This window comes from Martes martes, assembly GCF_963455335.1.
Source record: "Martes martes genome assembly, chromosome: 5".
Classification (NCBI taxonomy): Eukaryota; Metazoa; Chordata; class Mammalia; order Carnivora; family Mustelidae; genus Martes; species Martes martes.
Window position 1 is genome coordinate 148,640,167 of NC_137892.1, and position 25,160 is coordinate 148,665,326.

A 25,160-nucleotide genomic window follows, 5' to 3' on the forward strand; every position below is an offset into this window, starting at 1 on the left:
TGTGCAAAACACAGCTTGTTGTGAGTTATGAGAAAAATGAGACTGAAGTCTATGCTTAAGGATATTAAAGTGTAGGAGCAGTCAGAAATTCACCAAAATAGAGAATTTTAGTAAATCATAACAATGCCAATTATGGTTAATTCCAGGGACTTCAAATTTAAGGGTGTTCTTAAACAACCTCCGGGGGAAAGTTGTGAAAGGTTATAAATGACCAAAGTGTGGTCATTCAATGATAAAGGGTTTAAACATAAAGAATTAGATTTTGTGATAGAATTTTCTGAAGAATTTCATCTGCCTGCATGCCATATAGTTAGCCATGAAGTGATGTTCTTAGACCAAATGGGAAGAAAGTATCTAATTTTTCTGAAATAATAATAATAATAATGATAATAATAAATAAACTAAAGAATTTTACTAGTTTAATATGCACTAAATTAAGATGAATATTATGGTCCACACTGTGAGTGTGAGAAAATATAAGCTCCAAGGTAGTTCGTTGAAGCTCCGTGTCACACTGGGCGTGGTGACCAAAGAAGATGGGAATCCTGGACTCTCACTCCAAAACAGAATTTCACAAGGACAATTAGTCATTTGCCTAAGCTTATTAGATATATTTTAAGTCAGTTATTAGTTGAACTAGTCAATGTGATTTTCATATGCATAGATAGAGTACAAAATAGTGAATAATTATACATTTGCAATGTACGTAAAATTGAGTGGACATTTTTGTTAGGCCATGGGGCACCTGGGTGACTCAGTCATTAAGCATCTGAGTTTGGCTCAGGTTGTGATCCCAGGGTCCTGGGATCAAGCCCGTCAATGGGCTCCCTGCTCATTGGGAAGACTGCTTCTCCCTTTCTCACTCCCCCTGCTTGTGTTCCTTCTCTCGCTGTCTCTGTCAGATAAATAAATAAGATCTTAAAAAAAAAAAAAAAAAAAAAGAAAAGAAAGAAATTTTTGTTAGTCTTGACATCTATTTACCTATCTATTGTCTATCATCTATCTACCTATGATCTATCTATTTAGACTTGTTAGACTGCTTATCTATTGTAATTCTATAGTGCATTGGCATGTTTCAGAAATTTGATTGTGTACTGACTGACATCTATTGACTACTAGTATAAAATCACCTCTTTTTTTCATCAAATCAATAATGGGTTTTATTTGCTTTCCAAATACTAATTTCTGTGGTTCGAGTAAAGTCACTTGAGAAGAATTTTTAAAATTGTAGAGAGTTTAAGATGAAGTGAAACGGCACCTACGGTCTTACTGACCATGGGCTAAGAATTCAAGGAAAATATGCTGACGATCTTGGTACCGGTGGGTCACGATGCACAGACCTTTTCTGTTTCATCAGCTGTACTGGACCCACTTTCTTCTCACTTTAGTCTGTCTTTGAAAGAATATTTGTTCATTGATATTTTCAGTTTGCTAGAAGGCACTAGGCTCTGTGTTAAACTCTGGAGGTTTTAAGATGAATATGAAGCATTTCCTGCTCTAAAGGAATTCTGAATATCTAAGGCTTTATGTTATTACAAATATTTAAAATTAATGATATGTTTTCTCTAGTGTTTCCATTGGGGGGGAAATTGATTGGCGGTATTTTTAAGGTTCCTTTTTCTTTAGAGATCAGTTTTTGTCACCAACGGCATAGAAAGTAATATTTGACTTTAGCATAGATATATATGAATAATTTAAATCCTCTTTATGAACTGCTCAGTCTAGATACAGATCATACTACTGTAATTGAACATAGCTATTATTAGATATGGTTTATCTTAACTTGTAATTTCAAGATGAACTGATTTAAAGAGAAAAGAGAAAGAAAGCTTGTGTTACTTATTCATTGTATCTTGTTCAGCTTGCATTATAATTCAGTTTTTTTGTCATAAAAACTAAGACTTCATTCTTGCAGTTATTGTAGTTGCAATTTAGTACATAGTCACAGAATTGAATTTTTAACACTGATAGTTATTCAAAAGCAGATGTCATCTTTAAATAAGGAAGCCTATCCGTTCCAGCATATTTTAACATACTAGGAACCCTGTGTTTGTCAATGCTTTACAGTTTTCAAAACATTTTCAACTACTTTTCTCATGGGCCCTTGGAAATATCCTATTATTTGGTCAGTATTTATTGAATATTTAATACATAATTTTAAAAACCCACCACTTTGACCGTTGAATGTAAAGGGGATCTCTCACAGTATGGTGACCTCAATAGCAGCGTAAGCATTACTCTTTGGAATTAAATATTTTGGGGGCACCTGGGTGGCTCAGTTGGTTAAGCAACTGCCTTCAGCTCAGGTCATGATCCCAGGATCCTGGGATCCGGTCCAACATCAGGCTCGCCCTGCTCTTCGAAGAGCCTCCTTCTCCCATTCCCTCTGCCTGCCACTCCGCCTGCCTGTACTCTCTCTCTGTCTGTCAAACAAAACCAAAATCTTAAAAAAAAGTATTTTCATGGACATGGGCAGATCTCAGGCAGTGTGCCTCCTTTTTCTCTGAGTTAGTTGATAGATATCATGGAGCAGTGAAAAGCATAATAAAACTTGGATTCTGGTCGTGGGTCTGACAAAAAAAAAAAAAAAATGTAGGGCAGGATTATACCAAAGTTTTCTCACCTCTAAGTGGGGAATTACAGATCTGTAATTTTCAAACTTGTAGATCATTAAGATACTTTGTCAAATGAAATCTTATATGGAATCCCAGTGTACTACATTGAAGAGAACTATGGATAAAGCCAATGATTTTTCTTTGCCCCTATAAAACCCCTTAGCCCTAAGGAGGATATCATGAGGGGCATAAGTTCATATCAATTCTAACTTCCTTTTTAAATTTCAACTTTAGTTTTCCCATCCATGAGCATGGCATGTTTTTCCATTTCTTTGTGTCATCTTCAATTTCTTTCATCAGTATTCTCTAGTTTTCAGAGTACAGGTCTTTCACCTTTTCAGTTAGGTTTTCATATTGCACTGGAACATTAAAGAAAAACCTTTTAAAAATGAATAAAATATAGTTTTCCTAGGATTTACTAAAGGTTACAATGCTAGTTACTAGTGAACCATTTCTAAGAGATTTCTGATTATAGGTCCCCAAAATGGGCATACCTTTGTGTCTCTCCCTTCTCATATGTTCTTCGGACAGTGAAACTAACATTCCTTCAAGAAGTGGGTTCGGTCCTCCTTCCCCTTGAATTTCTAAGTGGACTAGTGACAGCCCTAACAAATGCAGAGGAGATGCATTTCTGTGTAACTGTGTTAGGTCATAAATCTAAGAGTTTCTGTCCGGATTTCTCTCATTTTTGAAGTACTTGCCCTTGAATTTTAGCCACTATGCCGCAAAGAAGCCCAGTCTACATAAAAAGACCATGAATGAGTATTCTTGTCTCTACCTCCAGCTAGGCTTTCAGCAAAGCACCAGCATCCAATACCAGCCATGTGAATAAATGAAACTTTAGATAAGAAAAGCACCAATTCAGGAAGAAATGCCAGTCTTCCTTTCTTTTTCCTTCCTTCCTTCCTTCCTTCCTTCTTTCCTTCCTTCCTTCCTTCCTTCCTTCTTTCCTTCCTTCCTTCCTTCCTTCCTTCCTTCCTTCCTTCCTTCCTTCCTTTTTCTTTCTTTCTCCTTCCTTCTTCCCTCCCTCTCTCCCCTCATCTTTCTTTGTTTCTTTGTTTCTTACTTGCTTGCTTTCTTTCATGGTTTAGGTACATTTCATTTGTTTTCTTCCAAGGTCATTCTACAAAAGAACGGATGTAATAACAGAAGGCCAGGCAAGGGGGTGAGAGCAACTTCCTCTTTCCCATAGCCCTCCACCTGTCCCTGTGTTCCTCAGTTGTGTTACTGCTCCTGTGCATGGGGGTAGAGAGCTTACTACTTCCATCCCCCACCTTGCCCAGAATGGGACCTACCACCTAGCACCCCCTGCCCTCAGCCCCCTTTCCCACATGTCGGTCCTGATTACAGGTGGCCATGGTAAGAACTGTTGGGATCCAGTAGGAGTTCTGAATCCCAGAAGGCCATGGGCACAGCCCGTGAATACTTCTTCCTCTAATTTGGTGCCCCAGAAATGCTGTTGGGACCAGCACCTCAATCACAGAAGCCAGCAGCACATTCTCTGGGCATAAAGAACCAGAGCTTCAGACCTTAACCAGAAACTGTGCAGGTACATACAGTCAGACTTGAAGGGGCAGTGACCATCCTCCCACATGAAGAACTGGCATTGGATGGTCCAAGCCTTGAAGTTCCTGATGAGTTGCTTCTTCTCAGCCTCCTTGGTCAGCCAGAGTTTGTTGGGGGTGATGTAGCTAGAATGGACATGGTGCTGGGGACAGGCCTTCATGATGTCTTCTGGGAAGTCCCATCACCTCTTTTGCCAGGGTGCATAGGTGCCTAGGCAGTGGGTGTGGATGAAGTTGGGCAGGAGGCCTCTGACTTGTCCCACACCTTGTCCATTCAGGTGCCACACATGAAACCCTGACTTCCTGCTTCCTCTCAAGGTCCAGGCACTGAAATGGGGCCATGAGCTCCTAGGTAGGGTCCCTTGGGCTGAGAGTGCTGAGAATAGCTATGATCCCTATCAGCAGATAATGGAGACAGGGAGTTCTGGAAACTGTCACCAGCCTCCTCGCCTTGCTGGCCAACCCCTCTAGATCAGGATCTGTGCCCAGCAGATCCCCGCTCAGCTGCAATCCATAGGAACAGAGGGCAGGTAAATGGGCTCAGACACCCATTCCAGGCTGGTAGCTATATCTATCTCCATAGAAACAGAAGCCTTCCTGGAAATATCTGCAGACCTTGGATACCTTCCTGTAGTGAGTAAAGCAGCAGCTGGACCCCTAGTGACAGGCCCTGTGAGCAAGATTTCTGCATGGTGGTTGGGAGCAGGGGCTATTCATGTTATGAGGCCCTGCTGGGCCCATTTCAGCTCAAGCCCTAGTGAGAAGCTTTTCTTTAATATATATTTTAATACTTTTTATGACCCAGATTAGCTATCTATTGCTATATAATAAATTATCATAGAGTTTCTTTGGGTCAGGAATTCTGAAGGGGTTCCTTTATTTATTTATTTATTATTTGGATTTTATTTATTTAAAAGAGAGAGGGCACCTGGGTGACTCAGTGGGTTAAGCCTCTGCCTTCGGCTCAGGTCATGATCTCAGTGTCCTGAGATCAAGCCCCACATCGGGTTTCTGCTCAGCTGGAGGCCTGCTTCCCTCTCTCTCTTTGCCTGCCTCTCTGCCTACTTGTGATCTCTGTCAAACAAATAAATAAAATCTTTAAAAAAATAAATAAAAGAGAGACCGAGAAAGAGAGAGCAAGTATGAGCGGGGGGGGGGGGGGGTTGGGGGGAGGGGCAGAGGGCGAAGCAGGCTCCCCCCACTGAGTGGGAAGTCCCCCTTGTGGCTCAGTCCCAGGATCTCAGCTGAGACTGTGACCTGAGCTGAAGGTAGACACAACTGATTGATCCACCCAGGCGTCCCTGAAAGGGATTTTCTAAAAAAAGAATGGCTTAATATCTCCTCCACAAAATCTGGGAGATTTGACAGCTCTGGGTCTGGAAACTTCTGAAGACTTCAGAAACCCAAAGACACTAAAACCTTTTGCTTTCTGCAGCTAATCCAGCTCCAGGGAGCAATATCAGCCTTATTATCAAAGAAGACAGCATATTTGGGATTCGTTCAGGTTGTTGTAACACATGTCACTACTTTGTTCCTTTTGTTGTTGAAGTAATTTTTATTGTATGGATATGTTGCACAATGTTTTTCCATTCACCAAAGATAGACATTTGCATTGTTGTCAGTTTTGAAGTGTATACATAATACTTCAATGTGCATTTGAACACAGGTTTTTGTATGGACGTTTCTTTCATCCTCTTGGGTAGAAACTTAGGAGGGGAATTATTGCATTATAAGTTTATGTTGAATGTTTACAGAAAGTTTCAACCTGTTTTCCACAGTGAATTTTCTGTTTCCATCGCCAGCAATCCTTTCCATCAATAGCCCATTTTATTTCTCTAAGCAATGATTTGTGCATTTCTGCTTATAAGTCCTGCATTTATTTTGTTAAATTTATTCTCATATATTTTATTATCGTTGGCTTTATTGTGAATTGAGTTTTTCTGCCTCAGTTTCATTCTTTCCAATATGGATACTTGAATTTTTTTAAATTTTATTTTCATTTGATTATACAATGGTGAATATACATGGCGAGAACAGCCATTTCTACCCTGTGCCCAATATTAGAGAGAAAGCACTCACTCTTTCACTGTTGAGTATGATGTTAGCTGTAGGGTCCTTATAGATAAATGAGATCAGGTTGAAGATCTTGCCTCCTATTTGTCACTCTTTTTTTTTTTTTAATTAACATATAATGTATTATTTCAGTCTTACATAATTCACAGCACTCACCATAGCACACACCCTCCCCAATGTCCATCACTCCACCACCCCATCCTTCACAAACCCCCACCTCCAGCAGCCCTCAGTTTGTTTCCTGAGAGTAAGAGTCTTTTATACTTGTCTCCCTCTCTGGTTTCATCTTGTTTCATTTTCCCCTCCCTTCCCCTATGATCTCTTGTCTTGTTTCTCAAATTCCTCATATCAGTGAGATCATATGATAATAGTCTTTCTCTGATTGACTTATTTTGCTTAGCATAATACCCTCTAGATCCATCCATGTTGTTGCAAATGTCAAGATTTTGGGATTTTCGATGGCTGCATAGTATTCTGTTGTGAGTGTGTGTGTGTGTGTGTGTGTGTGTGTGTGTGTGTGTGTGTATGACATCTTCTTTATCCATTCATCTGTTGATGGACATCTAGGCTCTAGATGACTTTTTAAAAATTATAAATGGATGTAAGATTTTGTCAAATACTAATTCTGAATCTATTTGAGACTGCCATGGGTTTTTTGTTTGTTTGTTTGGATTCTTCTATTAAGATAGTGTGTTGGATTGGTTATTCTTGGACATTAAATTAACCTTACATCTTCAGGATAAATGCCATTTTGTCACTGTGTAGTAATTTTATAGTATGCTCTGAAACTGATTTGTTAATATTTTGTTAAGGAATTTTTATGCTTATGTTTATGAATGGTAATAGCCCATATTGTTTTGTTTTGTATTGTTTTCTTGTGATGTTTTTCATTGGCTTTAGTAGCAGTATACATAGAATGAATTGGTGTTTCCTTCTCCATTTTCTGAAAGCTTGTGAAGAATTGGTATTATGTGGTCTTTAAATAGTTGATAGAGGGGCACCTGGGTGGCTCAGTGGGTTAAGCCTCTGCCTTCAGCTCAGGTCATGTTCTCAGGGTCCTGGGATCGAGCCCTGCATCGGGCTTTCTGCTCAGCAGGGAGCCTGCTCTCTCTCTCTCTCTCTCTCTGCCTTCTTGTGATCTCTGTCTGTCAAATAAATAAATAAATCTTTAAAAAAAATACTTAAAAAAAAAAAAAAAGTTGATAGAATTCTCCCAGTGAGGTGCCTGGGTCAGTCAGTTAACCATCTCCCTTCAGCTCAGGTCATGATCCCAGAGTCCTGGGATCCAGCCCTACATCCAGTTCTCTACTCCACAGGGAGTCTGCTTCTCCCTCTGCCTCTGCCTGCTGTTCCCCCAGTTTGTGCTCTCTCTCTCTCTCTCTTTTCAAATAAATAAATAAATCTTTATCTTTAAAAATAAAAAAAAATCTCCAAAAATTTTCCAAAGTTTAAAAAAAGGAAAAAAAAAAAAAAGGAATTTCCCCAGTGAAGGTATGTGTGCATGAGTCTTTTCTTGCTTGGGAGATTTTTAATTACAACTTGATTTTATTCATTTGCTGAAGGCCTATTAAGGTTTTGTATTTTAAAGGTCAATGTTGGTAATTTTCTGTCTTTCTAGGAATTTGTTCAGTTCATTTATGCTGACAAGTTTTTGGCAAAATTCATAATATTCTTTATAATATTTTAACTCATTTATGATAAACAGTGATCTTTCCCCCTTATTCCTTGTTTTTGAAATTTGGGCTTTACTTTTTATTTTCTTAATCGAAACTATACTTGAAAATACTACTAATAAGGAAATTCTAACTCAGACTGACTCAGAAAGCTCAGGAAGCTCACTGAGATACCATCAAGGGATGGAGAAAGAACTTTTGAAGGCACAGGGGATAAAAACAAAATGATTTCTTGATTAGATTATGTGAGCCAAAAACTATTAATAAGCTGGTTATTAAATATAAACAACATGCATCAATAATAATTAGAATTTAAATCATTTGACTACAAAGAACATAGCAGTTAGTCATGTAAGATTTTGTTTTGTTTTGTTTTTAATTCACTAAATTTAAGGATGCCTGTGTAGCTCAGTCCATTAAGCATCTGCCTTCAGCTCAGGTCATGATCTCAGGATCCTGGATCTAGTCCCACATCAGGCTCCTTGCTCAGGAGGGGGCATGCATCTCCCTCTGCCTGCTGCTCCCCCTGCTTCTGCATGCTCTCTCTCTCTCTGTTGAATAAATAAATAAAATATTTAAATAAAAAATAATAAAATAAGGGGCGCCTGGGTGGCTCACTGGGTTAAAGCCTCTGCCTTCTGCTCAGGTCGTGATCCCAGGGTCCTAGGGTCGATCCCCACATCGGGCTCTCTGCTCAGCAGAGAGCTTCCTTCCTCCTCTCTCTCTCTGCCTGCCTCTCTGCCTACTTGTGATCTCTGTCTGTCAAACAAATAAATGAAATCTTTTAAAAAATAAAATAAAATAAAATTTACTAAATTTATATTTGAAACTTCCCCCTAAGTATTCAGTGATAACTAGTTTCTACATGGCAAAAATGTTATAATAATGCTCATGCTAAGTCGTGATTAAACAAATTTCATCATCGCTGTCCCAAATACAGATTAGATGAGTTAGATGAAAAAGGGTCATTAGTTCCTCAACATAATTTTCTGAATTATATGCATAAATGAAAAAAAATCTATATGACTCCAACAAGTTGCATTTTCTTGTTAAAAATTCATTGCTTAAGTATGGTAGTTCTTGAACAGTAATGTTACTGCTTCCCCAATTGGCTTGTCCCTCTGCCCCTCCCCCACTCATGCTCTCCCCCCCCCAAATAAACAAACAAAATCTAAACACAAATGAACAACACACACAAAACTCTCTTCTTTATATGGCCTCAGGACTTGTACTTTATATACCATGCAAAATAGAAAGTGGAAACTGATTAGGCTAGGTAATTCACATAAATTCCTAAACTAATCTGTAATATTAATTTGTTGTCTATTTTTTCAGTAGCTAAATAAATTTTAGTTGTTTTCTAATACACAATATATACTTGAGTTTAAGAGCATGAACTTGGAACTAGACCCCCATCTTATTACTTCCAACTTGTGATTTTTGGAAGAGTCACATCCCCCTTCCGTTCCTCAGAGATCCACATGCAATAATAGGGATAATAATAGTGTCTATAACAGAGTTACTGTGAACCTTAAAAGAGTTAATCTATGTAACATATTTTAGTATAGGTACACTGTAAGCATTATAAAATATTGGGCATATACTTTTAACATTTTGTTGTTATTTTTGACAATTTCCAGTTTCTTCTTAGGAAAGTGAACCAAGTTTAACCAAATCGTTGAATTTTAACTACATATTATGCTATAGGAGTAATTGATACCAAAAATAGATACAGAGCTAGATAACCTCCAATAAGTGCACTTGGTAATGAATAATGTAATTAACATGGGTGAGCTAACATTTTGTAAAACACCACCACTTATTTAATACAACAAACTTATGAATTTGGGACTGTAATACTGTGTGCTTTATAGGGAGAAACCAAGTTAAAGGTAGATTAAATGACTTGTGAAAACAGCCAACATTTTCTACCAAATAAGATAATTCCCTGTGGCCAATATTAATTTTTAAATAATAGATACTTTCTGCATCCATCTCCCAAGATCACCAGTGCACCTTCTATAAGCACATCCCCTATTACAGAATGTACCATTCATCCTTAGTTTGTGTTATCTTTGTGTGTCCTGGTACACAATGATGGGTTTTGCAGCGTCATATGTGAATATGTAAACATTTATTATAATACTGTTTATAGTGCTTATTGTTTTCTAATAAATTTTAGCACAGCAGGATAGTGAAGAGTTGGCAGAATCAATCATGTGTTGAGATTTTATATGCTTCTTCCAAAGAATCCAGATAGAGGTCTCAAAGAATACTAATATTATGAGTCTTCAGCAGCAGTGCAGATGAAGGTTTAACACCTAAACCAATCCATAGAGAAGGTCTGGTGGCACATACATGGTATTTGGATTTCCATAGTCCTGGGTTTGAATCTTAATTTCTCATTCCCCTAAATGTGTGACTCTGCACAAGGTCCTTCAACAATGTGGGGCAGTTTATCCATCTGTAAAATTTCATATGGTAAAATTTTATAGCAAAAAAGGTAAACTGTGCATGCTAGGCCTTACTTATTTAATTGTTTTGAGACTTCTTCAGCAAATGACAGGGAGACAGGTAATATATCAAGGGCTAGGGCTAAAACTTGTGATGGGACTTGGTAGTTTTTCAAAACAACACTTTTTTTTTTTTTAATATACTGTAGGAAGAAAATCTTGTTTATTCGTCTTTTCTTATCACCAGCAAGTCATTTCAGCGTGTATCCTAGCTTTCTATAATCCATGTCTTCTACTTCCTTAAGTCTGTTTTTTAAATCTTTATTTATAAAAGCCCTCTCTCCTTCATTTTCCTTGTAATTTATCATCCTTTTCAGGAAGAATCATTTTGAAAGAACTTTTTAAATATCTAGATGATCCTACCCAATGGAGTTTTAATTATATGGACACAACATAGAAAACATGTATGATCCAGTAAAAATTATCACTATTGGTAAAAGTTGGTTCTGTGAACTAACTCTGGTATGATGGCTACATGCTTGATAAAATACTAGCTAGACAGTTGACCTTAACTTTGGTGGTGTGTGAATTTCAGGGATAAACACTGGTATGATGCACTGCTAGTGCTCCAACAGCAAAACATTGATACCATACTCACCCATCCTTTTATTGTTTATATTTGGCACATGGCAGAGCTTCCCATAAAGGAAGGGTCATTTAGATTTATAATGGTTGATTTTAAAAAGTAATAATAGGGGATGCCTGGGTGGTTGGTTAAGCTTCTGACTCTGATTTTGGCTCAGGTCATGATCTCAGGGTCTGGGATGCAGCCCTGCATTGGGCTCTATGCTCAGCACGGAGTCTGCTTATCTCTCTCCCTCTGTGCTCCCTACTCCACCTCAACAGACACTCTCTCCGAAATAAATCTTTTTTAAAAAGTTTAAAAAAACAATTTAATACTATTTAGTATAAGAGCAATAACTGACCTGATTTTGTAATTGTCTGTTCTCTTTTTATGTTTTCAACAGGTAACCCATTATTAAGCAGTAAAGTCAACATATTGATTAATGTCTTAGATGTCAATGAATTTCCTCCAGAAATATCTGTGCCATATGAGACAGCTGTGTGTGAAAATGCCAAACCAGGACAGGTATCTTATCAATATTGTTAACTAATAACATAAAGAGACCTACTATATGCATGTTTCAGGGTATAAGACCACACATAAATGCATGTGCGCGCGCACACACACACACACACACACACGTCAATATCAATATCAACATTGATATTGATAATGATGAGGGATAGGTAGATTTTTTTTTTCCCCTGGATCATATGTTTTCATAAAAAAACACAGGAGATATTAAACTTATAATTAGGGGTGCATTTATGGATGTAGAAGTAACATCCCGAGGGATAAAGTGATGATGGCCTAGTGAATATTCTTCATATAACTAAAAAGTCTAAGATTACAAATCTGCTCTATTTTCACTCCTTTACTGTGGAATTTCTATGGAATCTGTGACCATAAACCTAGTAAGCAAACAACTTTAGAGTGCGTTCTTCTAGAGTGTTTCTTGCTCTGCTCACATGCTTTATGAAGGGATATCTCAGAAAAGCTCTGTAGCCCATTAAAAATGTAAGGCTTCTTTCTCTAGTGGCTTTGAGTAGAACATCTGGGTTATTCAAAATCTCTGAATTACATTTTCCTTATTAAGTCAATATTGCTCTGGTTCTAATGGAAGATGTCATGAGGGATGACCACATGGTTATAAAAGTTACTGTTAGAATCCTAGATTTAATGTGATTGTTGGTGTTGGTGTTGGGTAGCCAGTTTTGTTTTTTTTTTTCTAGGCTATTATAGATGGATGAATAAAATAACATAAAATGTTATAATGTGATATGATGATGTGATATAATGAATGAATCAAGCATGAAAAAATGATGAGAGTATGTCATGAAATAAGAATATGATTAATCCAATAATGAGCACCTAAGTTTCAAAGGAAAAATATATCCGTATGCTTGGTTCATTTTGTATTTTAACCAGCTTTAAATAACGTAACTATTCATTTAAGTAAATTTAAAGTTTTAATTACTACTGAAAAAATCTTGATATTTGAAACAGTATCTTTATTGAAAAAGGTTATTCTTTAATCTTCAGTATTTGTTTCAATTTGAATGTTTTATACTAGAAAATATGTTTATATGTAGAAAAATCTGTTCCATAAGCCTATTCCTGTGATGTCCAGTAGCTATGTAGTTATTAAATTAAAATTAAATAAAATTAAAAAACAGTATTCTCCTTATTACTAGTCACATTTCATTGCTCAATGGCTGTATGTAATAAGTGGCTACCATTTTTTTGTCCATATAGATATAAAATATTTCCATCAGTACAGAAACTTCTAGTGGACTGTACTGCTCTAGTCCTTTCTCTGATAATTTGGGGAAAGTATTAACTTTATTACAATATGACTTATTTATAGAAAAATTTGCATCCTTAATTTTGAATAGACACAGAAATGCATTAAAATGAAGTATTAACCCTTTTTCACCTTAAATGCACCCACAATTTACATGGGATAAGGCCAGTGCCCACTTCAGTGTCTAAAAGAGTAGATGCTACATCAATGTTTAAACGAATAATAAACCAGTTTGGTTATTTGAGAAGTTACAAGAGGTTTCCTGAAATTCCATAACTTAGCAATTTCTCACTTTCCAGATCCTTCCACCCTCACCCCCAAAACTGAATCCTCTATTTTTTTAGATAGTTAGGGATATTAATTATTTTATATTGATCTTGTAATGCACCAAATGAAAGTCCTTTGGAAATAGAACTCCATTTGATGCTTCCCTGCTTGTCTGGTAAATTGAAGAGTTTAAAAATTTGGGAAAAGTAGAAATGACCCAAGATAACTTGGTTTTCTTAGATCTGGACAAAGTGGTAAGCAATCTGTGTGGGGTCCTTGGAGGCTCTTTTGCCTATTGGGTTTTCTACTGGGCCACATTTGTTCCTTGAGTTTTCCAGGAGTATGGTATGTGAGAATTTTCTGCTTTTAACCCGAGGCATTTTAGCCATTGTCTAGGATCTCTGCATAGAAACTCTCTATCTCTTCTGGCCTATAATTGTGTATATATATATATATATATATATATATATATATATATATATTTACGCGCGCACGCACACATTTTTATATGTATGTATGCATGTGTTATCTATCAAGAGACAAAAGAGAAAAGAGATAAAGATGATGCTATCTAAATCAATAATAATATATATAGTGAATTACTGAAGTAGGAGATTTCTTTTTTCCCTTAGGGCAATGACTCCTAAGTGTCAATTCCAGATAAGTGCCTGTTTATGCCAAAACTTTCTTCTCTGTCTGCTGTTTGAAAGGACATTGCTTCATTCTAAAGTTATGTTCTTGATATTTTTTGATGTTAAATAACTTTAATTTAGTAAATGATTATGCTTGCCTATAGTAGTTAAAGGCAAAACGGAACACCTGGCAAACCAATTCCCTAATAATTTACAGAAAATTAATGGATGGGATATAATGATCTGACTGAACATATGAGTTTAGGTGAAGTTACGTAAGTTGAAGTTTTATAGAACTGTGACCGATTCCCACTGCATCAGGGAACTGAAGTTCTCATTAGAAAACCGATTTGTCAAATTAGAAATTACTAATATGGCACCAGGCCCTCAAAGGCACTGAATATGTGCTTGTGTGTGAGTGTGTGTACATGCACTCAACTCTATGGGGAGGTAGAACATAGTAAGGAGATTGAGTTTTAGCTATGGAATGAAAACAAAAGGTCGTAAATTAATTACATATTTAAAAAAATAAATCATGTACTTAATGGTATCAATCTAAGAACACACGATGTATGCCTTTGCCTGCTGTGACCAAGACACAGTACCTGAAATGTAAGGTGTTCCTTTGGTAAATTCAAATTTCGTCTAAGGGAGTAATCACCTGAGGAGTACTCTGCTCTCACTCTCTTCTACACACATTTCCTGAAATTCTTTCTGACGCAAAGCCATTGGATATATTAATAAATGCAACCTCAAAGGTATTATAATTGCTTATTTATGTAGTGAATTATCAATTTCACAGTTTGGCTCTCCGAAGTTATTTTTAATCTCCAAATTCTTAAGGGCATTTTCTTGAAGTATCAGAATTTTAACTACTAAACACATAACCTATGGAAGCGATTTAAGAAAAAATTTGAAATCGGGCTGCTAGTGCTTACTTCTTAAAAAAACTTTATGAAAATACACTTAGTATTCTTGCTCACTAGGGAAAAACAAACATAAGGATAAAAACAGATATACATCCTTTCTATTTCTCTTTCTCATCATTTTATTTATTTATGAAAATAAAATGCATTCTCACAAACAAAACTACACTAAAATTTTGCTATCTCAAGGGCTTTTAAATAATCAGAGATTTTCTCTCCAGTAAGCATTTTCATATTTAGATTAGAAAGCATGTATTTTATCTAGTTTAAAATGCAAGCAAGTGCATTTTAATTTTATTTTGCTTATTAGTGAGAATTTTCAATGGTGTTTTTTAGCTATGCAGATATTGATTTGGAATTGCCCCATACTCTGTAATTATACTTGTGCCATTATGAACTGTAAATGTTTAGATATTTGTTCATAAAAATTATTTGTAAATAATTGGCCCACTGATATGAATCCTAAAAAATGTCATTTCTATCTCCTTGCATGCATCATTGGGTAAACTTATTAGCCTGGTGTATGTAAAGTTCCCTTTGAAACTCATGACTGACTTCAAGTTTCATCTCAACTTTGTTTCAGATAATTCAGATAGTCAGCGCTGCAGACCGAGATCTTTCTCCTGCTGGGCAGCAATTCTCCTTTAGATTATCACCTGAAGCTGCCATCAAACCAAATTTTACAGTCCGTGACTTCAGAAGTAAGTTTACCACATAAAAAAAACTTACCTCTTATAATGTAAATTTGTAAAAGGACACAACAGTAGAAATCAATGTTTTTCTAAAAGCACTCAAGTTCATAAAATATGAAAATCCATATATAAGAAATATAAAATTCTATAGCTAGCAGTAAATTAAATATTTAATCTATATAGATTGTATCTAATGAGGCAAATTGCTTCCATTTATAATGTGGACAGTCCCTTAATGAGTCAAGCAAAACCAGCCAATCTGGGAAATTGAATGCTTTCTATGTTTTCAGGTTTTTTTTTTTTTTAAGATTTTATTTATTTGACAGACAGAGATCACAAGTAGGCAGAGCAGCAGGCAGAGAGAGAGGAAGGGAAGCAGGCTCCCTGCTGAGCAGAGAGCCCAATGCGGGACTTGATCCCAGGACCCTGAGACCATGACCTGAGCCGAAGGCAGAGGCTTTAACCCACTGAGCCACCCAGGTGCCCCGAATGCTTTCTATGTTTTAACTATATCATTTGTTCCACCTGCACATTACTTGCACAAACAAATGGATAACTTCTTGGTAACTGGTTTGTTTGAATGACACAGAGTACAGCACAGGTTAAGAACGCAGGCTTGTAATGAGAATGACAGAGGTTTTCGTTCCCACTCCATTATGTCCTCAGTGGCAGATTCTCAGTGTCGTTAGTTATACTAAATAATTTTAAACTCATAGGTGAACTGAATCAATGGCATAATATTTATGTTAAATAAAATAATGCATGAAAATCCTTTAACACAATACCCAAGGTGATTTTAGTTATGGTCTCTACCATGATATCTGCACTTCCGTATCTGTCACCAATGCTGCTACCATCACCACCACTGCTATTGCTACTAATACTATCAGATCTACTGTTAGATTCATAAAAATGCAATGAACACAGGATTACAAATATTAAAGCTAAGTACTGGTCAATTGTTCTTACATTATTAGTTCTGTAACTGTGGATATTTTATCCCTTCTAAGTTTCCATAGTTATGAGATTGGGATTAGAAACATCTGAGTTCAGAGTATTGGATAGTAAAAAGCTAATGTCTTACTAAATTCTATCCTTAGAGAACAAATGAGCCAATTGTGATGACATGATGATGATGATGGTGGTGGGATGGACAGAAGTCAAAGGATGGCTGAGAAAATTTACTTTTCTGCAAATGTTTAGAGGAAAGAAATCAAACATTTTGTCACAGAAGGAAATTCAGAATTTGCTTCATCCAACAGTGTAATGTGAGGAATGTGTATAAAGGCAACAGGGTCCCAAATATGAGAAGCCTTCTAAGTAGAGAAATCACATATGTTGTTATGAAAACTAGAACATCATAGAGCCTAGAAGTGGACAATATTAGTAATTTTAATTAGAACAGCTCACCTAAAATAGGGCTGTCCAAGACAAATCAGACCCTGTGCTCACCCTAACTACCTGCCATTTGAAAGGATTATAACTTAAATCCAATGACTTCAAAAGTCTTTGTAAGATTTACGAGAGCATAATATATTCAGATCTGCATTAGGAAATCAGTTTGGTTGTAGTATGGAAAATATAATAGGAGGATTTAGGATTATTTCTGATGCTATTGCAGGAGTGGGTGAGAGGATATTAAATTAGGGTAACGGCTAATGGAGATATGTGGATAGAGATAGAATTCACAGGGTTTGATGCTAGATTGCCTACATTCCGTATGTAAATACAACGGAGAAGACGACTAATCAGACTTCCAGATCCCTGGCTTGGGCAACAAGGTAGATGGTCACATCATTCAGGAACATAAAATGACTATTTACCCCACTGTATCTTTGCTGGAAAATAATCTTTGCTGGAAAATATATATCTGATTAATCATGATAACATGAATCAGATCATTTTGTCTCATAGGATAGTGTTTTCTCACAGCTTGGATATTGTTTGCTATTCATATGCCATTTACTATATACCTTCTTTTATCTAAAGTTATATTTTAAGTATAAGTGTAAGTTTTTAAAAATAATAGAAACATTTTTTTAACCCCACATATTTATCTTTAAAAAAAAATTCCCCCTGGGGCTAGAACATTTAAGTTCTCACTTAGCAAACTTCAATTCTATAATACAGGGGTATCAACTATAGTCACTGTGTTATACATTAGATCGTCAGGCCTTATTCATCTTATAATCAAGAGTTTGTATCTTTTTATCAATCTTTCCCCATTTTCTCCATCCTAGGCCCTTGACAACCACATTTCTACTGTCTGCTTTTAGGAGTTCCTTTTTTTTTTTTAATCTTTTTTTAGATTCCACATGTAAATGTTACCATGTGCAGCATTTATTTTTCTTTGTCTGGCTTATATCACTTGGCATAATGCCCTCCAAGTTAATTCATGTTGTCACAAATGGCAATATTTCCTTCTTTTTTATAGCCAAATAATAGTCCATTGTGTGAATATATATATATTTATAGTTTATATGATATGTATTAACTTTACCTCTTTCTTCAGTAGAAACTATTTTAGGAATGGACATGAGGTTTAATATCTTTTTTTCCCCACCATGAACATCACAATGAATTTTGTATGGTCATATCTCAATAATAATAATAATAGATTGAAAATACAGTAATCCTCCCCCCCATTCTCTGTTAGGGGATAATGGTCCAAGACACCTAGTGGATGCCTGAAACCAAACCACAGATAGTACTGAAGCCTGTATATACATATCTTTTACTATAGACACATACTTATGATAAAGTTTAATTTATAAATTAGGCACAGTAAGTAACTAACAGCAATAACAATAAAATAGAACGATTGTACAAATATGCTCTAATAAAAGTTATGCAAATAGGATCTCTCTCTTTCTTAAACTACTTCGTATTGTACTCACCCTTCTTCTTGTGAGGATGTAAGGTGATAAAATGCTTACATGAGTAGATGAAATGAACTTTGGACCGTACATCACAAAGTGGATCAGCGGCTTCCAGGCCAAGGTTGACTGAAATCAGAGAAAGTAAAACCATGAATAAGGGGGGGAGGGGGCTACTGTAAACTTTAACAAAAGGGTAGGATGTCCTTTATTATAATGCATTCAGGAACGTTGAATCCATGGTTCCTCAAGTGCATATATATCAGTTTCACTAACCCCTATTCTTATTAATAATTTTCACCCAGATTTCAAACTTCAGTCCTGACTGTTTCTTTTCCTCAGACTCAAGTACTCAAATCAGTTACTGAAGATTTCAATGTTAATTCAACGAGTCCCCACTTCTTTATTCCTTCTGTCATCAAAAGTACCCGGTATTACTAAGTCTCACTGGGAATATTATAATTGGCATTTGGCATCTTGATGTTGTGTTTTCCAATTTAAAAAATTTCCTCTATATAATAAAAAAGTCATCTTCCCATGTGAAACGGTCTTCTTTTTTTTTTTTTAAATTTTATTTATTTATTTGACAGACAGAGATTTGGCAGAGAGGCAGGCAGAGAGTGAGAGGGAGAAGCAGGCTCCCTGCTGAGCAGAGAGCCCCATGCGGGGCTCCATCCCAGGACCCTGGGATCATGATCTGAGCTGAAGGCAACTGAACCACCCAGGTGCCCCTGAATCTTGATGTTTCTAACACACTTTATTTTCTTTTCCATCCTCCATGTACAAAGTGAAAGATGTACACACACACACACACACACACACGCACACACATGCATATATACATGTACATGCACAAAAGTGAAAGATAAGCACATATACATCTATGCATATTTCTTTTTTACCATGTAATCATAGGTATAGATCTGGGAAAAATAAAAAATCAAATGCTAAATCGATATTTGTTGTACTTTAAAGAACAGGTTTTTAGGTGAGATATTTTGCAGACTCATGCTTTGTAATCTCTGTTCTTTCATCATGTAAGCAAACACCCACAGATGCGCTTTTTTCTCAATGAGATTTTGATGTTTAAAAAAAATGGGTCAACACACATGCACACAAGTGGGTTAACACAGCATACCTCTAGTCTCATAAACAGTTTTATATTCTTTCGGAATTGAAAATTTAATTCTGACACCAGACAAGATTAATGTTTCTTCTTTTCTTAAGGCTCATTTTGATTGCATTTGATTACATTTGGCAGCTTTCACAATAATAAAAGAAAGAACTAAAATACGGATGCCTTTTTGCTGATGCAAGAAGAGATTCCTACTGTTTAACCTATACCGAATTTAAGATCTGAAGCGAGGCTTTTAGTAACCCTCTTATCACAAATGTCATGTTTTGTAGACAACACAGCTGGAATTGAAACCCGGAGAAATGGATACAGCCGCAGGCAGCAGGAGTTGTATTTCCTCCCTGTTGTAATAGAAGACAGCAGCTATCCTGTGCAGAGCAGTACAAACACAATGACTATTCGAGTTTGTAGATGTGACTCTGATGGGACCATCCTGTCTTGTAATGTGGAAGCCATTTTTCTACCTGTGGGACTCAGCACTGGAGCTTTGATTGCAATTCTACTGTGCATTGTTATACTCTTAGGTTAGTTTCAATATTAATCACGTATTCTCTCTCTCTCTCTCCATCTCTCTCCATCTCCTCTCGCCTGTCTCTTCACAATTTACAGTGTAAATCAGGTTTTCTTCATGAAGATGTCACATCTGGATAGAAGGAAGAGGGTCTCTATTGAGTGATATTTTTATTAATGCTAATTTTCTGATATCTAAATATCAGAACGCAAAACTATGTTCAAGCCCTTGGGGATTTTCAACTAATAACAGCTGGTTGCCCTTGCCACAGTGATATTTTCTGTAACAAACATCCCACGTACGGCAGTGGGTTTTTTAAAGTGTGTTTATTTTTTTTTTAATTCATTGTACATTCCAGTAATTGTTGCTACCTAATAAGATATTATATAATCTTCAAAAATATACTACATGAACAGTAGCTCTCAAATGCCAGTTCAATTAAAGGAAGAAAAGAGAAAGAACAGGAAAGGAGTGAGAAAAAGTGAAAACACACCCAAGTTTGCTTTTTCCCCCCCCTGTTTAAACTGCCAGCCAAAAGCAGTTCTTATTCTACTTTTCTCACATCTCCTCACATCAAAATTCTAACCATTCCCATTAGAACACCACACACTGAAATATCTAGAAGCATTGCAAAGGAAAAAGGACTGAGGTAATGTATTCTGTAACATCTCTGTAAGAATTAATATAAATCTACTTTAGGGGTTTCCCTCTTCTATCAATTCTGTTCAGCTGGTTCCCTTCACTTATTAATTCACTGGCAGATTCACAAAACCAGAGAAAGCTTTTCTGTTTTGCCAGTCATTTCTTTAAATTCAAATGGAACAGAGGTACAATTGGGCATCGGAGAATCCATTTATATATGCTTCACAAATGTAGATACACACCTCTATCTTAAGATTAAAAAAAAAAAAAAACTAGGATTTAAAGCATGGAGTAAGGCATTATATCATAGTTGATGGAGAACATTCTCCAAGTGAGAAGCTCATGTTAGTTTGCAGATTGAAGTTCTAGTCCAATTCGGTTGGTATCGACATTAATTCCACACAAGTGACTCTCGTATACAGAAGAAAAGTTTCCTTTCTATCCTTACAATTTATAAGAAGTTAGCGCTGGCATCTGCTTGTGCTGGTGATATGAACCTTAGAAGGGAGGATTCAGAATAACATTCTTATATCTGAAATCGAACACCAGCAAGCAGGTGTTTAACCTCAAATCAAATGTTACTTTTTAATGTTTCTCTCCTGCCTGGGAGCCACCTGAGTCCCAGAGTATTTCCACATCCACCTAGCATGACTTGGCATGTTCTGGAGGCTCACCTTTGGTCTCTCTGGCCCTCTTACAGTGTAGTGAGTGATCTTGCTCAGGTCCACAGTGCACCTGCACACTTCCAGCAGGAGCTGGCCAGGGTACAGCTGGGAATGGTGGCTCTATGAATCCCACCATGGCATGTACTTAAAAATCCAACTACTCTTGGACTTCCTTAACCAATCTCAGACTCCTTCAGATCTTTCCACTTACCCCTAGCCATTTTCATATCTTTCCTGGGATTAGGGGAAGCAAGAGTGTCTTATGGAGTCTGGGAATCTGGTAGGGGGCCCCTAGTAGGGCCCTTCTCCGTCACAGCACTCCAAAGCCATTTTATATGCAGGACATCTCTATGAAGCTTGTAGATTCTCACCCACTCTCTGTGTGAGCAATAACCTTTTTAGTTTTTGGATTTCCCTAAGTGCTGGGAGGAGTTAAGAGGTCTAAACACCTCTTTAAGACCTGTTGTCCAGGAGCTCTACCTAGATATCCTCCCTCTTTCCAGTTGGTCAAACTTTAGTTTTGGAGGAAGAAGGAATAAATGAGCTTTCACCATCACTCAATCTTCTCTAATTCCTAATTTTAGGATGAGAGTCTTCTAGACCCTGCTGTAGTACATCAGACACACTTTGGCTTCCAACCTATTACCACCTCTGTGAAGGAGAGGGGCTTTTATGATCAGCAAAGTTGAGCACTGACTTCATCATTTGAATCTATGCCCATTCACTTCTAGAGGCAATAAACTCCCCCCTGTTTTTTTTAAGATTTTATTTTTTAATTTGAGATAGAGCGAGAGAACATGAAAGCATTCACACTTGAGGTAGAGGGAGGAGCAAAGGGAGAGGGAAAAGCAGACTCCTTGCTCTGCAGGGACCCTGACACGGGGCTCAATCCCAGGACCCCGAGATCATGCCCTGAGCTGAGGGCAGACACTTAACTAACTGAGCCACCCACGCGCCCGGAAATAAATGCTTCATGATTTTTGAAACAAAGGCCCTTATACTCCACACTCTTCTTTCCTTCCTTTCTTCTTTCCTTCCTTCTTTTCTTCCCTTTTTAAAAGTTATTGCTTTTAATAGTTATTGTCTCATGAAATTTGGGCTTCTCAGAAGTATAAGTAATTGTTGCACCTGGGAAATCTAGCTACGAATATTATTTGTTATCTATGGGCTCTAATATTCAAGTTTTATTATACCACCACTATACAGTTCTCTATATGCTTACAACAACTATTCCTTAAAAAAAATGTAACTGATACTAAAATTTTTAGATATAACAATATAAAATTTTTAGATATAACAAATTAAATATGACTGTAATTGCTTGATTTTGTGAATAATTTGGCTAAGATTTGTTAGCTACAATTTCAAAATGAAGTTGAGTAAACATAGATGTGATCTCTTTTGTATAATATGCTTGCTTTGAAAATAACATGTTGGCCAGCCCTGATGGATTTTATGGAGATACGAACTACACATTCTCAACTTGCAATTTTTGTCTTCTAGCCATAGTTGTGCTGTACGTAGCTCTGCGAAGGCAGAAGAAGAAAGACACTTTAATGACCTCTAAAGAAGACATCAGAGACAACGTTATCCATTACGATGATGAAGGAGGTGGGGAGGAGGACACCCAGGCTTTCGACATTGGTGCTCTGAGAAATCCAAAAGTGATTGAAGATAACAAAATTCGCAGGGATATAAAACCAGACTCTCTCTGTTTACCTCGTCAGAGACCGCCGGTGGAAGATAACACAGACATACGGGATTTCATTAATCAAAGGCTACAGGAGAATGATGTGGACCCAACCGCCCCACCGTACGATTCATTGGCAACATATGCATATGAAGGAAATGGCTCAGTAGCAGACTCCCTTAGCTCTATAGACTCTCTCACCACAGAAGCGGACCAGGACTACGACTATCTGACGGACTGGGGACCCCGTTTTAAAGTCTTGGCAGACATGTTTGGTGAAGAAGAGAGTTATAACCCCGATAAAGTCACTTAGGGCAAAAGTGAAGGATAAAACACAACCCAAAGGAGACATTTAAGAAAAAGAAACACAAGTAGAAATCACACACACACACACATACACACACATGTGCACACGTGCACACACACACACACACACACACATACGCACACACACACCAGGCTTTATAGGACACGATCCTTTGATTATCGGGTTTCTAGCAAGTTGCTATATTTATCATATTGTCAGTTTTGTTTTATTTTTTTCTGCCAACACAAGATAAATCCTATTATGTGTACTTGCTTGGTTTTGTTTTGTTATTTTGGAAACACACTGAGACAAGCTCAGGCCTATTAAATACAATTTACTGACATGACAACTTAGAACGAAGGTAGCTATGTGGCATCACGGTGGAAGAGTGTTAGATTTTTCTTAATTCCACTAAAGTGCCTATTGAAACTCTTATCATTTAAAATGGTGTACAATACACTCTGCTGTGATGGCATTGCAGGATTCAGAGATACAGAGGACAGAAAACAGAGACACTATCTTTATGTCAAGGAGCAATAGCGACATGCTGACTTCTAATTCCTCTTGAGGAAAAGAGAAGAATACTTTCTGAACTCCATCTTCTTATAATTCAGAGCTTCTTTTTTAAACTGTATGCCAAAACACATTTGTTTTTCCTACCCTTTCAGAAAATTGAAATAAATGCGATCATATCAAATTCATTATGTAAGTCCTGAATTTTAAGAGCAATGTTTGAACTTAACATTAGTTCATATTAAAGGTGTTCAGTAAAATGTTCCTTTTTTTTTTCCAAAAAAAAAAAAATTAAAAAAAAGGAAGTTAAAAAAAAATCCCTCTTGATAAAGAGAGGCCTCAGGGCTGAAACTCCACATTAAAATAAATATTGGTTTTGTCTTCATACTGTGCTGGTGTGTGGAAAGTTGGTTTTAACAAATCACCAGATTATGAAAGTCTTCAGTCATAGATAAAATTTTTAAGTTGTGTCTCCATGAAATTTTTTAAGGAAAAAAGTGCCATTAATTTAAACATGGGAAGAGAAATTCGTTACATAGCTTCTCAGAGTTTCTTATAAACTAGTGATTTTTTTTTTGTCAGCAAAGACAATTAAAATACATATCAAATAATACAGGATGGATTTATAGCATGTCTAAAAATATTTATTATATATTACCAAACAAATGAAAAATCAGGGATTTCAGAAAAATCAAACAAGTGACTAATTCCTAAAATAAATGCAAATGCAAAATCAGGCAGTTGATTTATTTATTGAATTAACATGGAATTCAACTTTGTAAACATTATTATTATACCAGATCTCACAGTTAATTCTTTATGCGATCATCTACAATAATTCCACTATAAAGGATTCTATACAATTCCTGTGCTCTTAAAGAAATTTTACTTTTTAATTTGATGCAGATTTCTGAGAATTGTTAGTTTTTATAAGCCTACAAGTAAACTACACTCGTATACTTTACTCTCCAGTGAACTGTACAGTATCTAGAAATGCACTTAACAAGACAGATAACTATGAAGTGATAATATATTTTCTTAATAATATAATTATACATGTGACTACTGAACTATTAAGACTATCTACAGGGAAAAAAAAATAAAGGTTGCTTATAAGATCCATCCTCAAAATGTGGTCAATACCTAGCTGTATTTATGAAATATTTATGAATATATATATTTGCAAAATTATAGAAGAATTCACACATGGGAAAAATGGTAGAAATAGGGATAGTATAGGCAAGTTATAGTCAGTCCTATTTATTCTTAAGTCTTACTTCAAACATATATAAGTGGTAATTATACAGTGGCAATTTGGCTGTTTGCGTTTGCAGTTCACATCCCTGTTTGGTGTCACATAGTTACACACTTTCCTTGTTTTTCCTACCAGAAACAATGCCTGACCTTCTTCTCTCTGCTCCCAGATTTTACCTGTGTCTCCTCTCTGGGAACTTCATTAGAATATTCATGTAGTATAATAATTCACAGCATGATAT

The 25,160-nt window shown here is 36.5% G+C and overlaps 1 protein-coding gene across 1 annotated transcript in view; it reads left to right on the forward strand.

Moving 5' to 3' along the window:
* The window catches only part of CDH12 (cadherin 12), a gene marked incomplete at both ends in the record, with an annotated part of 268,874 nt that extends 245,717 nt beyond the window's left edge, over positions 1–23,157 (forward strand). Inside the window, 4 exon segments of the mRNA XM_080804545.1 lie at positions 11,408–11,529; positions 15,217–15,334; positions 19,609–19,860; positions 22,658–23,157. Of these exon segments, the coding sequence (XP_080660671.1) occupies positions 11,408–11,529; positions 15,217–15,334; positions 19,609–19,860; positions 22,658–23,157 (992 nt within the window).
* Between the last annotated feature and the right edge of the window lie 2,003 nt (positions 23,158–25,160).